At 38.8% G+C, this 16,124-nt stretch overlaps 1 protein-coding gene across 4 annotated transcripts in view; it reads left to right on the top strand.

The window, feature by feature from the left end:
• CWC15 (CWC15 spliceosome associated protein homolog) overlaps positions 1–10,205 on the top strand; it is a 408,388-nt gene extending 398,183 nt beyond the window's left edge. For all 4 annotated transcript variants that reach the window (XM_050758060.1, XM_050758059.1, XM_050758058.1 and 1 more), the window contains 6 exons: positions 901–1,039; positions 1,919–2,031; positions 2,341–2,429; positions 3,302–3,409; positions 7,298–7,416; positions 10,030–10,205. In XM_050758060.1, the coding sequence (XP_050614017.1) occupies positions 909–1,039; positions 1,919–2,031; positions 2,341–2,429; positions 3,302–3,409; positions 7,298–7,416; positions 10,030–10,159 (690 nt within the window). In that variant the 5' untranslated portion in view covers positions 901–908 and the 3' untranslated portion in view covers positions 10,160–10,205. The remainder of the gene's footprint in view (positions 1–900; positions 1,040–1,918; positions 2,032–2,340; positions 2,430–3,301; positions 3,410–7,297; positions 7,417–10,029) is intronic.
• The last annotated feature ends 5,919 nt before the right edge of the window (positions 10,206–16,124 follow it).

The raw sequence follows: 16,124 nt of genomic DNA, 5'->3' as shown, positions 1-16,124 counted from the left end.
GAAAGCACTCCCCCCCCAAAAAAATCCTCCCAGTTCGCCCACCCTCCCCACACACTTGCTTTTCCGACACTAACAGGGTTTTAATGACTGCATCTGCTAGGCAGTATTCTTGTGACTGCTCCAAGCAGAAAGTAACTTAAGGAATGGGTCCCTGATTTTTGTCATCAGAATCCTCTGGGGCTGAGGTTCCTGTTTTGTTTTTGTTTTTGTTTTTTTTGAACAGTCCTTAAGTTATAACCCACAAACGATCTGATTTAAAATATGATGCCTGTTGTAGGAGAAAATGGGCTCAACAAAAGGTTAAGAATTTTTTTCTATGTACCTGTCATTGAAGTTTAACACACTTACCTTAGTAACTTTTTTCTCAGACACTTAGTAACTTTGTCAGTGATATTTTTTGTTTGTTTTTAGCTTTTGTTTCTACTAGCCTATTTGCTATTGTGTGAAGTTTAGATAAAATGCAAACCTTAGAGAGTCTGGTAGAGTAAGGTTGAGTTGGAAATTTTTAAAACTTAGTCATGGTAGTACTGTATTTTTCAAGGCTTTTGACATGTCAAGTGTCATAATTCTTATAGTAATCCTATGAGGAATATCTCCATTCCACGGATGACAGAAAGTTAAGCCAGGTGACTTGCTCAAGCCCATATAGTCAGAAGGAGAATAGGGATGCAAACTCAGATCTTCATGACAGAATTTTTTGTACTAAGACAAGCCTGAGAAGCCATATTCGTTGTACGGCCTAAGCCTCATAATTTGTTTTCCTGAAAACTTTTGTTTAAGAAGATTAAGCAGGTTTAGGGGAATGAGTTTTAGAATTTATTTCACTAGTATGGATATTAATACTCTGTAAAATGAGTGTTTGTATTGTTGTAAATAACTTGATTATATTTTTCTTCAAAGCATAAAAGATGACAACAGCAGCCAGGCCAACCTTTGAACCTGCAAGAGGTGGAAGGGGAAAAGGAGAAGGTGATTTGAGCCAACTTTCAAAGCAGTATTCAAGCAGAGACCTACCCTCTCACACAAAGATAAAATACAGGTAGTAAGACTTTCTTTTTTTTCTTTCTTTTTTTTTTTTGTTGAGACAGAGTCTCGCTTTGTCGCCCAGACTGGAGTGCAGTGGCCGGATCTCAGCCCACTGCAAGCTCCGCCTCCACGCCATTCTCCTGCCTCAGCCTCCCGAGTAGCTGGGACTACAGACGCCCGCCACCTCGCCCGGCTAGGTTTTTGTATTTTTTAGTAGAGACGGGGTTTCACCGTGTTAGCCAGGATGGTCTCGATCTCCTGACCTTGTGATCTGCCCATCTCGGCCTCCCAAAGTGCTGGGATTACAGGCTTGAGCCACCGCGCCCGGCCTCTTTTTTTTCTTGTTCACAAAACAAGACCAAATCTGTTAAATGGCATGGTCATGATATAGTAGTATGTTCGAGTTATGTCACTTATCTATTATCATAGGATTAGAATGCAATAGGATGTTTAACACTAAAATTCTGCCCTGTGGTTTTAAAATGCAAAATTCCTACTAACCAGAAATTTTCGTATGTAGATACAACAATAAATAACAGAAATAATAATGCCTCAGAGAGATTATGCACTATCAGCACCAGTCAATATATTAAAAGTATTACTGTTAAGTTCTGAGTTGATAATACCAATAAAAATTAAAGACATTTTAATCACGTAAAGCCTTATTATAGGAAAATGCGTGATTGAATTTGGACTTCTTGAAATATTGGGAACATCACAAGAGTGGCTGTTAGTAACTTTCAGATTAGATTATGATCTTATCTACTTCCCTTTTTTATGCTTGAAGGACAAAGTCTCATTCCTGAATTGTCTTCCATTACCACAGTCGTGTGTGTGTGTATGTGTGTGTGTGTTTAAGTAACATTTTTGCCCTGGTTTGTTTCTACTTTAGACAAACTACTCAGGATGCCCCTGAAGAGGTTCGTAACCGTGACTTCAGGAGAGAGTTGGAAGAAAGAGAGAGAGCTGCTGCAAGAGAGAAAAACAGAGATCGTCCAACCCGAGGTACCAACACTATCCAAGACATTTATCTCTAAAATTATGTTGTTGATAGTTTTTCTTTTATGTAGCAACTGGAAAATATTAACCATTTGTTTGCTTTTACAGATTGATGTGAGCTGTAATACTTTCTTAAGTCATTAGAGATAACAATAACAAATATTTACCAAAGGCTTATTTGCCCAGGCACTGTGGATGTGATTTCACTGTGGATAATGCTTTCAGTGTGGGCTCCTCGTGCCCACAGGTCCCTAAAACATTTTAAGAAATGCAGTATTTGTTTTACTAAGTTAAGTGATTTTTGTTTCCCCTCAGAACATACAACCTCCTCTTCAGTGTCAAAAAAGCCACGGTTAGACCAGATTCCTGCTGCCAACCTTGATGCAGATGATCCTCTAACAGATGTATGTTTTGTTTTCTCCTTTCATCTCTAATAATTGATTTACCATGTTTTTCTGAAATACTTGTTATGCCTTTGGCTTTAAGAAGTGACATATATTTGCTTGCTGTTATTCAAATATAACCCTGACCTCAGTGCTAAACTTTATAGTTGATTTTAAAACAAAAAGTATTATTTTGTGGGACTTTTAAGAACAAGTTTGGTCTCTAGAGAACCAAATATGGAAGGAATCTTAAAAGACATGCTTTCCCGCAAAATAATGTCCTGTACTAAACTACTGCACTATGGTGTGTTACACACCTCTACAGGGCACTCTTCACACTGGGTTTCCTATAAACAGTGCCCTCTAGAGTTGTACCTGGAGGCCTTTCCACATTAGATATGCCCCTTTCTATAAGTGGAGTACACTTAATGGTTCCCTCTGTGCTTAGTGAGGGAAGTAATCTAAGCAGAAGGTTTTTAAGGATTAGCACATCAGTTAATGATAAAATTCTGTGGGACCCTAGAGCCTATAATCAGTTTGCAGTTTTCTACATACAGGACAGTGAAAAACCTGAGTGGCATCCAATGAGTAATATCTACCTGTGTATACATATCAGCAGTTAATTCTAGAGTTAAATGATGGAGTTACTCATAATAGTTAAAACAAGAAACCTAATTTCAAGTGAAATTTAATGATTATTCATTTGAAATTATTTTCTTCTGAGAAATTAGCAGTTTTTTGCACTTTTGATTATCTTTACTTGCTAGCTTAAAGTTGTTTTGAGCTACATAAAATTGTTTTGACTTTCTTAGGGTGATATATTGTACATATGTACTGTGTTTTGGTAATGTATATTTTCCCTCCAATCTTCTGGGCTCTCACTGTTCTTTTAGGAAGAAGATGAAGATTTTGAAGAAGAAAGTGATGATGATGATACTGCAGCTCTTCTTGCAGAACTGGAAAAAATTAAAAAGGAAAGAGCTGAAGAGCAGGCCAGGAAGGTAAAACCAAAGTGTTAAATATTTACATCTCTCCTCTCACATATACTAAAGTAGAAATTTTTTTGAATATAAGTAATACCTTCTTATATTAGAAATCTCCCTTACCGTGTCTAAATATTATAGCACTTGTAGATCTATAAATCTTATTATTTTTGTGACATCCTAGGTATCCTGGTTATGTTAAAAATTCTTTCCCAATAGTTCAGATACATTGAGTAATATTCACCAGCTTGCTAGTCATTCACTAGTTTATTCATTTGTTCAACATTTAGTCAATATCTGTTAATTGACAGGAGAATCAAAGATGATCAAGATATAGTCATGGTCTACAAAGATTATCTCTCTGTCTCCTGCCTAGGTACTATTAAGGCAATTAGTCAGTAGATATTATATAACCTAGGTCAAGCTACCTAACTTTGCTGAGCCCCCACAGTCTCTCCGTTTACACAATATGAGGAAAAAATATAAAACTCAAAGATAGTTAAAACTCTTAATGAATTACCCAGAGTGATAATAAGAGGTGAAACTGAGGAGGCAAGCACAAGTCAGAGCATTAGAGATTTGCAAAACAATGCTGAAGGAGTCTAGATTTTTTTCTAAAGGACATGAGGAGCTGGTTGATTTAAGCAGGAGATTGATAAAATTGGATATGCATTTTAGAGAGATTACTCTGGCAAAAATACGCAGGATGGATTGGAAAAAAACTGAGTTAGGAGGCTGTTTCAGTAATCTTACCAATTAAGAGACTCTTAACTTGTATGATAGGAGTTGGAATTAAGATAAGTAATTAGATGCTGATAGAACTGATTATCAAGGAGGTCAAAGTGGGAAGGGGAGCAGGAAAAAATAAAAAATAAAAGAGGTAGAGTTGACAAAGTGACTGATTGATTGTGGCAGCAGAGAGGACCCTCACTTTGTAGGTAAATGTTGGTGCTGTACATCAATACAGGGAATGCAAAAGAATTGCCATATTTATACAGAGAGAAGAGGTAGTTGATGAGATCTGTTTTGAACATACTGAATTTGACACATTATAAGACATTCAGGTAGGGATGTTTTCAACCAGAGCAGCACAGCTTTTTTGTAGATTTCTGTGTAAAATTTTATTTGATGCAAGAATTGTTCTGTTTTTAAAAAAGAAAGTAAGAAAATATACTACATGGTCAATACCAGGAATCTAGGGAAGTGAGTTCATGTGAATCAGGAGGGCCAGGGAAGAATTCAGAAAAGAGGTAGAATTTGGGATGGACTTTGATGACTTAGAATTCAGATTGGAAGAAGGAAGGCATTTTAAAATACAATTCTCATCAAAGTTTTGTATTATAAGACAGCATAATTCCTATAATAGCTTATAGTTTTTACATGTAGTTTTTAAGTCGAAGAATTATAAAAACATTCCCAATCCCACTTGCATACCACTAGAGGGCAATTGTTCCAAATTCTTTTAGCTTGCCTAATAGTTCTGGACACATAAAGAGATGAGCAATTTAAATGCTTTTGGTTGACCTTGAGGGACGATAAGCATTTTAGACGGAAGGCCTTGCAGTTTTGTGAGTTTCATGTAATAAAACGTGTTGATATTTCTTGGAGTTGAATGATAGTTTAGTTTCTTTTAGCCCTGTTTCCCTTTCTATTGGCTGGTTTTTGCCACGTCCCAAATTTAAGATTTTTCTTTTTTTTTTTTTTTTGAGACGGAGTCTCACGCTCTTGCCCAGGCTGGAGTGCAGTGGCGCGATCTCAGCTCACTGCAAGCTCCACCTCCCGGGTTCCCGCCATTCTCCTGCCTCAGCCTCCTGAGTAGCTGGGACTACAGGCGCCCGCTACCGCGCCCGGCTAATTTTTTGTATTTTTAGTAGAGACGGGGTTTCACTGTGGTCTCGATCTCCTGACCTTGTGATCCGCCCGCCTCGGCCTCCCAAAGTGCTGGGATTACAGGCTTGAGCCACCGCGCCCGGCCCCAAATTTAAGATTTTTCAAACCATTTAACCCTTGTCAGGGGTCAGCACACTTTCTGTAAAGGGCCAGGTAGTAAATATTTTAGGCTGGCTGGTCATGGAGCCTCTGTCGCACCTACTCACCTCCACTGTTGTAGCATAAAAACATCCACAGAGTACATAAACGAATGAGTGTGGCAATGTTCCAATAAAATATCTACAAAAACAGGTAGTTAGGATTTGACCTACATGCCATCTGACAACTAGCTTATATTATGAAACATAGTATGCCTGCTGTTTGAATGTTGAAAGAGTTTATGCCTTTTTTCCCAGGGCTGTGTGTGACAATCATTCAGTAACTCCAAAGGAAATAATATTCCAAACATAAAATGTCCATGACCTTTGTATGTCATACACATTATATTATAAGTTTGGATATATTGTATACCTAAGCTCCTATTTTTCTAGTATTTCAGAGAAATATCTTTTCCCTTTAAGCATCAGTATAATTTGTTACAAATAAATATATAGCTTTTAGAGAGCTACTTGTACTTAATCTGTGATGGATAGTTCCTGATTTTATTTAAATTCTGACCAGTGATGTAAAGGAATTTTCCTATTTCCTTACAAGTTAGATCTTCTCACCTCCTATTTTCATTTTTATTTTTCTCCATAAAAATGAAATTCATTGTTTACATTTGAATATTGAAATGAATATCAGTAATCTGTATGAAAAATTAGGTTATTAAAATAATAACTTCTTAAAAAATGATTTCCACACCATCTCTTTTTCCTTGATCTATTAAGTCATCGATTTCTGTCATCCCCAAAACACAGCAAAATGGGATTTATATTTAGCTTAAGATAGCATGTTAACAGGTAGATCTAGAAGTGATAGCTAAGGATTTTAGACATTTTATATTCCAAATTCTGAGAAGGAAACTCAGGATGATTTGACTTTGAAGAAGTTGATGCTAAAATAAAAGTGAAGAAAGACAGTGTTGTAACTGATGAAGGATGGGAGGTATAAAAATAGAAACTGAGGCCGGGCGCGGTGGCTCACGCCTGTAATCTCAGCACTTTGGGAGGCTGAGGTGAATGGATCATGAGGTCAGGAGTTCGAGACCAGCCTGGTCAACATGGTGAAATGACATCTCTACTAAAAATACAAAAATTAGCCGGGCATGGTGGCTCATGCTAGAGGCTGAGGCGGGAGAATCAATTGAACCTGGGAGGTGTAGGTTGCAGTAAGCCGAGATCATGCCACTGCACTCCAGCCTAGGCAACAGAGCGAGACTCCGTCTGAAAAAAAAAAGAAAAAGAAAAGAAACTCAATAATAAGTCAATAAAAACAAAATAGATCAGCCTCAGGTAAATTAGTAGAAATTCATGTTAACTGGATATAATTTTGTACATGGTAGTTTGTCCTATTTTAGGAGTTTTCTTCATTAATAACTTCTCACCAAACCTAGAGACGCAAGTTTACATTATTAGTAATTCAAAATAAGATTAAATTAAATCACAGTTATGTATGACCCTTTAAAATTGAGGTAATAGTTTTGCTAAATGTGTCTTTTTGATATTTAATATGTTCTTAAATTATTAGAATATGCTTATTGATATACGCTTAAAATTTAAAGCTATTAATTTTACATGTACTTCAAGAAAGAAAATAGATTTAAATATGAATCTCTAACATTTCACAGTTGGAAGAGACTGATATCAACCATGAAATATTTATAATAAAAATGCCAACTTATTTTATTTTGATGAGGGAGACTTTTCTAGTATGCCACAAAAACCAAAAAAAAAAAAAAAAAAAAAAAGCCTGCCTTGATGCTTTTCTTGCCGTAAAATCCCAATGATCTGTTTTTTTTTTTCAGTGAGCTAATATAAAAAAAATTGAACCCAGAGTTAAAATAAGTAAATACTAATTTTCCTTTATCATTGACAGGAACAAGAACAAAAAGCTGAAGAAGAGAGGATTCGTATGGAAAACATTCTGAGCGGAAACCCTCTCCTTAATCTCACTGGCCCATCGCAGCCTCAGGCCAACTTCAAAGTTAAAAGAAGGTACTATACAGTAACGGAGTAATGAAGTGTGTGTGTGTGTGTGTGTGTGTCTATATGCACAGGCATGCAGATTATAAGTTGGATAGCAAGGTGCATTATATGAAGCTTCTAAAAGTCCACCGTTCGTTCACGGATACTCTTCTCTGTTCAATTAGGAATAATGGAAGAAGCTAAATGAAAGAAAATTAACTTATTTTCAGTAGATAGTTGCAATAACCAGCTGTGTACCAGATAATGATGTAAGCACTAGGGACAGAGTAATAAACTGAGGCCCTTACATTTTAGGTATGCATATCAAGGGTCCCCAAGATGGCCTCTCACATTCAGACACTCACTGGAAGAACTCAGGGGACTTGGCATATAGTTACATGCTTGGCTAAGGTAATAAAGACACACAGCTAGATTATAAAGGGAAAAGACACACACGGAGAATGGATGAATCCATGTGCAGGTTTCACTATGCTCTATCCCTTCCATGAGTGGTCACACAGCACATTGTTTCCCCCAGTGCAGCAATGTGTGCAGTGCTGCTGCCCAGGGAAGCCCATTAAAGATCCCATGCCCAGGGTTTTTACTGGGCGTGGCTAGTCATGTACGCAGCTTTTGCTTAGCACATAGCAAAATCCAGACTCTTAAAAGGACAGTAGGTGTTCAGCATAAACCACATTATTTGTAAATTGTAGGCACAGTGACAGTGAGAAGATTTCTTAAATCCAAATTTTCAAATGCCAGCCAGGGGCCAACCTTGGAAGCAGGCATTTCTAAGGATTGTGGTCCCAGGCCTGCTTTTTAAATTCTTTCTGTACAGTGTGTGTGTGTGGAGGGGTAAAAAGGAGGGCTGAAAAGGGAGGAAGTATAAATTGTAAATACTGTAAATCCTTCAGATGGTGATATGTAAAATAAAACAGAAAAGCTTACAGGAAATGTTGAGGAAGGAAGAATGGTTGTTATTTTATATGCATTCATCAAGGAAACACAGTGCTTAACTTTTAAACCATATTCGTTATTTTTCACCACCTCTACTGCTATTATTTGCCATCTAGAGTGATGCAGTACTGCTACCTGCCCTCCCCTCTGGAGTGATGCAGTACTACTGACCGCTTTCCCCTCTGGAGTAATGCAGTACCGCTGATACAGTTCTGGAATTAGTCCAAGCTGGAGATAGTAGATTTGGAAGTTATCAGCTCAGATAAACTTTCTAAAGCCATAACACAGGATGAAATCACCTAGGGAAGGGTATAGCTAGAGAGGAGAAGTCAGAACTGAGCTTAGTATAATGTTTAGAGGTTAGGTAGATGATTAGTTACCAATACCTGTTCTAATCATCTACCCAACCTCTAAACATTATACAGGTGCCTGATAAATACTGATTGAATGAATTTTGAATGAAAAAGTCTAGGCTGACAAGGAGCAGCCAGTTGGGAAGGGAGGAGAACTGAAAGAAGTGAAACCAAGTGTTTCAGGAGGAGAGGAGTGATCATCGAGGACAAATACTAATGTCAGGAAAGAGCATTTTGGTGTTGGGAAGGAGGGACAAAAAGCCTGTTTGGAGTTGAGGAAAGACTGGATACAGAAAAAACTACTGATTATATATAAAAATAAAGCTATATAGTTTGTTTTTTTGCTTTTTTTGAATGCAAATGGAATTGGAGACAGAAACATGTCTTATATCCCAGTCATATTGATCTGCTCAGCTTCTTATGCTTCTCTGTATACTGCATCAGTGATGACTTTACTGCACTATTTTCCAAAGGTGCCCACGTTTGTTGCTCGTTGTGCAGTTTCCCACATTTGTTCCCATGTGCAGTTTCTCCTGGCATGTAAGCGCATACACACATACACACACGCATGATATGGGTTTGTGTTTTATGTATATTTGTGAGGGTATCTATATTATGTATATGGGCAGCTGTTTTATATGCTAGATGATATTCTGAAATCATGCTCTTTATTTTCTATAACACATGTATTTTATAACTTACTTATGGATTTTTTTTCACACTTATACCTTATGGAATCCAACCAGAGTTCTGCCCTGAGTTCTTCGGCTGGTACTTCTCTGTGGTTAACGTACATGTGCGCCATATCTGAGCCTTAATTATTACACCCCAATGATTGCTTCTCCTTTTGTTGGCCTGTAATGCAAATATTACAGTAGATGATTACTAAACATTAACTGATAAAAGAGGAGTATCTACAATCCTCAAAACCACATAATCTAAACTACATTAAATTGATTGGCTACTATCATCTACAAATGCCTATACTAATATTAGGGTAGTCCTAGGTGCAGCCTCTTTGTATTAGACCTAAAAACATTAAATATTTATGCAATTAAAATCTATGTATTTCTATTTTTTAACTCAAAAGTTTCTTTTACTGGAGAAATAGTAAGAATGTTTTACATGTTCTAAGTAGGAATTGCCATTCTTGCTATAAGAAGCAAGATTATGTATTAAGGATGACATTATTCTTTTGAGTGTAATTGCTGCATCAAATGATACACATGTTGAGCGTCCTTCTGTGTAACTGACTAAGCCTTGCAGAGCACATAGTATTCTTGTCTCCTGATACAAACATTTTAAGACATGTTGTTTGCTTTTTCTTCCTCAGGTGGGATGATGATGTTGTCTTCAAGAACTGTGCAAAAGGTGTAGATGACCAGAAGAAAGACAAAAGATTTGTAAATGACACACTGCGATCTGAATTTCACAAAAAGTTCATGGAGAAATATATTAAGTAGTACAGTTTTATGTGCTTAATTAAAGACTGTAAAACATAAAGGATCATTCTGACTTATTTTTATGAGTTTTTTTCTTTTCCCTGTCTAAATTGTGTGTGGGCTTCCCCAATTTTAAACTCCTATCTTTTTCTTTAGTGACACCTTACTTGATAATGGACTTGGGAATAGGTTTAACCCAATTTGCATTCTCCAAATGTTTCCAGTGATACGTTTTCTTGTGAAAAGCAAACCTGCCTGTAATAAATATTTTTAATCTAAATAACCAAATCTGGGTGCCCAACTTTTTGTTGGAATTTATACTGCTAGTAATACATTCCATAATTTCTTTTGAAAAGAAAAATTACCATTATGTATTGTGGTTGTGCATTAACTTGCCCTTTTCCCCATTTCTCTCACATTTATTTAAGATGAGTTAATTCGTAATATTTTCTCCACACTTTTTAAAAGAGTATAATGAAAGATGAGAGGGATTCCATTTTGGACTACATGTTGGTGTGGAGGAGTGTCATCGACAGTAAGCACCGTAAGCGTGTGTCTGGGAGAGCACTGGGTATTGCTCACTTCTGCAGGCACTTGTTTTTTTCTCATGGCCCAAGAGGAGAGCTCTATAAGCATTCTTTTAAATTATACGGTACTCACTTATGTTCTCCTGGATGCTCAACCGCCATGTTTCTTTTGAAAGAGATTGAATATGCACACTGATGTGCACTTAGTGCAAAGCCTGAGAAAGCTTCAAACAATATATAAAATAAAACCTTTGGAAATAATGTTTTGTTATCTTGGAGGATATATCTGTGGGAAGTGAGAGGAAGAGCTAGGCTATACTAAAAGCAGTAATTCTGGAAAATGAAGTTTTTGTGAACCTAGGCTGTGATTTCAGAAGGCCACTTTCAATAGAAAATTTGAGACTAGAAATTGAGCCTTTTATAGATAGAGAGCCATTCATGGGCTTCCTCAGCCATGAAAAATACTGAGGTTCCTAAGGTTAAAGATAGAAATTTTAAAGCAAAATAATATGTTCCCATTTAAGTCTTTCAATACCTTATTTCCTAATTAAATGGAAAGTTCCCTTTTCCCAGTAGAAGCTTGGACATTGGTTATATCCTGAGTCCAGAGTAGAGCTGGAAATGGAGCCCAGGTCTAGATTCCACATTTATGTTCTACATTTTTTCAAACTGAGCTCCTAAACAAACTTGGATACTTCAGCTAGTGTTTTTAAGAAGCTTTTAATATTAAAACCTTTTTATCTCCAACTTTACAACTTAGAAAGTGAATTTACATATGATGAAACCCTGTCTCTACTAAAAATACAAAAATTAGCCAGGCATGGTGGCGGGCGCCTGTAATCCCAGCTACTCAGGAGGCTAAGGCAGGAGAATTGCTTGAACCCAGGAGGCGGAGGTTGCAGTGAGCCGAGATCGTGCCACTGCACTCCAGCCTGGGTGACAAGAGTGAAACTACATCTCAAAAATAATAAAAATTTTTAAAAGAAAATGAATTTACATTCATTTTTGGTTATCTTCATAGCAGCCTTAGGTAGGAAGTGCTGTGTTACTCAGAGTTGAGGAAAATGAAGCTCAAGCCAAGTAACTTCTTGAGGATTAATACATGGTGGATCATGTATGAGCACCTTACAATTACATAAAAATATGCTTATAGATGTAATGGGTATTATCAGACTTCTAAAACTGTAGTTCTTGAAATTGCTGTTTTTAGCATCTCAAGGGCCAAAGGTCTGAGGTGCACTATTGCTCCAGGGTCCACTTGTTTCAGATTCCCTTTTTGAACCTGAACGGTTTAGGCAGAATCAGAGTAAAGCTGATTTCTTTGATTTCTTTCTTCCTTTCCCTGTGGTTTCTCAAAGTAAAACATCCTATAACCTGAGTCAGACCCAGGAGATACATAAATGTGTTGTTAGCTTTCAGATTTACAGTGCAAGTAACAGCATACTTAGCTAAATTGCCTTGCACCCTCCTTGTAAAATACCTCTTGTTGGAGTGGTTGTGGAATCTGTCTTATCCCTTCAAAAGATTGGAAAGAGAGGTCTTTGAAGCCAATAGGACCTGGTGTGAAGCCTAGCTGTGCCACTTCAAGCTTTATTAGAACTAACATTTATTACGCTGGGCGCGGTGGCTCAAGCCTGTAATCCCAGCACTTTGGGAGGCCGAGATGGGCCGATCACGAGGTCGGGAGATCAAGACCATCCTGGCTAACATGGTGAAACCCCATCTCTACTAAAAAAAAATACAAAAAAAGTAGCCGGGCGAGGTGGCTGGCGCTTTTAGTCCCAGCTACTCGGGAGGCTGAGGCAGGAGAATGGCCTGAACTCGGGAGGCGGAGCTTGCAGTGAGCTGAGATCCGGCCACTGCACTCCAGCCTGGGCGACAGAGCAAGACTCCGTCTCAAAAAAAAAAAAAAAAAAAAAAAGAACTAACATTTATTGACCAGGTGTGGCAGCTCACGTCTGTAATCCCAGCACTTTGGGAGATCAAGGTGGGCAGATCACTTGAGGTCAGGAATTCGAGACCAGCCTGGCCAACATGGCAACACCCCATCGCTACTAAAAATACAAAAAACAATTAGCCAGGCGTGGTGACTGGTGCCTGTAATCCCAGCAACTGAGACTGAGGCAAGAGAATCACTTGAACCCGGGAGGCAGAGGTTGCACTGAACAGAGATGGTGCCACTGCACTCCAGCCTGTGTGACAGAGTGAGACTCCATCTCAAAAAAAAAAAAAAAGAACTAAGAAAGATTTATTGAATGTTTACCAACTGCATTTGTACTTTATTCATCTAATTGACACCACTCCCTGTTAGGTAGCTGACATTATTTTCCCCATGTTATAGATAAGGAAACTGACATTTGTAAGAAGTTTAAAAACAAAGTCATAAACCCATAAGGGAGGTGGGCCAAGATTGAAACCTAGAACTATTCTAAGCCCATCCTGTTTACTGCTTTGCTTGACTGCTTCTCTGTGTTAATGAGCCCTTCTGACTGTTTTCTCTCCTATGGAACAATAGTAACAGGACAATCATGAGGGAGTTTTGTGAGGATTAAATAATAACAAGGTTTAAATATCTGGCAGGCACATAGTAAACTTCATGCATGTCTATTCACCTATCTCTAGTAGCATTTAGCAGAGACCTTGTAAAAGTTCAAAAGCCTACTGTTTTGTTCTGTCATAAAGATTGATTCTGAATTAAGAGGCTCCCTGACCCCTCAGAACTTGTGTTGGGACATAGGTATGGCCCAGACAGGCATTTCCTGGTCACTAGGATTAGAAACTCAGTCATAGCAACTCAAGTAAAATCAAGGCTTATCTTTAGAAAACTTAAAAGGCATTTCCTCTGTTCAGCTCTTTCTTGGCTTCCCTCTATTTGTCTGTTCCACTTTTTCTGCAAGACTTGGTTTCTGTACCACAAAAGTGGAGGTCACTCATTCATGCTCCTGGCTTCCTTGATAGAAGGACTTCATGTCTTTATAGCTCCACTGGCCAATAGAGCCTCTGTGTCCTGAGACGAAGCTGGTCCTGTGAGCAGTGGGCAGGAACCCGGTTACCTAGAACAAATGTGGGCACGGACAGGAAGACATGGACGGTACAATCTCTAGTACAGACATGGCTTGACATACTCAGCTGTACACATGTTACATAAAACCTGGAAACCAAAGATACTGCCTCTGTAAATCCGGACTCCTCAGGGGCAGTACCTACATCTTCTCCACCATGCTGGGCACACAGCAAGGCTTGTCTAAAAACTGGATGGCTTCAATGTTTGGTATTTAGGAGGAAGCATAGAGTAGAAACAGCACAAGAGCCTGAAGAAACTAGATTAAATTTTAGTTCTGCCACTTGATAGCCTTATGGCCTTAACAAAGTAAATCTCTGAGCCCATTTCTTCCTTTGTACAGTGACAATAACAACACTTCCCCCCAAAAGCTGAAGATTAGAGGTGATACAAATACCTAGTTTATAGAATTGTTGGGGGTTCTTGGAGGGTGGTGGTGATTATTCCCTTGTCCTCCTCACCCAAATCTCCAATCATCTAAAACACAGAGGAAAAGTATTAACTGAGGATCCAAATCAGCATCCTGGCTCCAGTGCAGTTGCTCAGGCCCCACACTCGGGAGGAGTCCACCTTCAGGGTACAATGCTCAGCCACTACTGTCTTAAAATTGTTCATAACTTTATCTTTGAATGTGTGTTTTGTAAATAAAATGTTACGGAACAGTGGAGCATATGTCAGGGCTTGGAGGCTTGGGTCACATGAGGTCCTGCCTCCTGGACTCCCCAGGACAGGTTCTCTGCTGCCTACTTCTGGTGCAGGCCTGGGCACAGGCTTGGGGAGGGGCAGGTATCCACACAGGCAGGGTGGAAAAGCTGCAACCTAAACAGCAGAGGCTTGGGGAGTCCTGCCAGGAGCAGGCCCTGCTGGGTCAGTTTCCTGCTGGATACCGGAAGCACAGGCACCAGTGGGCTGGGGAGGGCTTGTCCTGTCTTTAGAGCACCTTAGAAATAGGGCTAATTAGGCTGGACGCGGTGGCTCACGCCTGTAATCCCAGCACTTTGGGAGGCCAAGGCGGGAGGATCACAAGGTCAGGAGTTCAAGATCAGCCTCGTCAACATGGTAAAACCCTGTCTTTACTAAAAGTACAAAAAAAAAAAAAAAAAAAAAAAAAAAAAAGAGAAATAGGACTAATTAAATGGAGCCATTCATGTTGGGAGAGGAGACAGCTGGGAGCTTCGGAAAGGTGGGATATTGACCAAGGTCAAGCATGGAAGAAATGGGATTCGCCTTGGAGTCATCTTTTAATAAATGCTTGGTGTCATTTTATTTGTGGTGCTGTTGTTATTTGTGGTGATGTTGTAGATGTGTCACTAGCATATTTCCTAAATTACACTCCCACAGAGCCTCCACATACATCTATGCTCCTGAAATCTTTATACAGGGCTCTTTTAGGAGTTTTGAATTTTTTTTAATGTCCTGTTCTCTCTCACCTGACCTAGCTCTCAGAGGCACTTCAGGAGGTGAGAAGAGGAGAAGGAAGAAACCTGATGTGTTCACCTGAGAGAGGTGTCTGCCAGGTTTCCTCTCCAGGGTGGTCTCAAACAGCCTCTCTTTTCAGAAAGAGGCAGAGAAATGGTTCCTAGAAGTCCTAAACTAATTGCAAGCAGCTTTCTGGGAGCTCAGCCATCTCCATATGTACTGGAGCCCAAGAAAGGGGGAAAGAGGGGTGAGGGCTTAAATAATACTTTGACTTTTTCAGAGAAGAGGATTCTAATATCATCTTGAGATTTCCTCAGCACTCACACCTTCAAAGTCTAACTCTTGGTCTCAGAGGTCTATTTCCAGAGAGTATTTTCAGTAAGAACTGAGAGGTGAGTCACTCTCTTGAAGAGTTTACTTCAAAGAAGTCACAAGGGAGGAAAAAGCTGCTAACGAGAAGAAAACTGGGAGAGCAGACATGGCAAAGCTTGCAGAGCATCCAAGCATGTTCCCTGGGGCACAGATGCCCCAGTTCCTGAGCTGGCCTTGTGCCTCCTGCTAGGCCACCCTGACCCCATCATCCCTGTAGACCCTTCAATAAACAATAACCATTTAGGAAATATAATGGACAGCCAATCCCATTCATGATAGCTACAGAGAATGTAAAATGCATAGTTACAAACTGAAGAAGAAATGTACAGGACCTCTTTGAAGAAAATGCCAGTACTCTCTGGTGGGGCATTAAATAAGACTTTAATGAATGTGGAGGAATACCTATGTCTGGATGAGAAGACTCAGTGATATAAAGATACCAGTTCTCTATCCAGAAGAAATTATGAGATAGGTTGGGATATTTTTAACCCACATAATTGGTGTTTTGACCAAATTCTTTTAAAATTTTTCATTAGAATAAATTTGTAAGACCATTCAGAAAAAAAAAATCTCGCAAGTAAGAATAATAAGAGGGGTTTTCCCTACA

This window comes from Macaca thibetana, chromosome 14, assembly GCF_024542745.1.
Source record: "Macaca thibetana thibetana isolate TM-01 chromosome 14, ASM2454274v1, whole genome shotgun sequence".
Taxonomy (NCBI): Eukaryota; Metazoa; Chordata; class Mammalia; order Primates; family Cercopithecidae; genus Macaca; species Macaca thibetana.
This window is presented reverse-complemented; position numbering and strand designations above follow the sequence as displayed.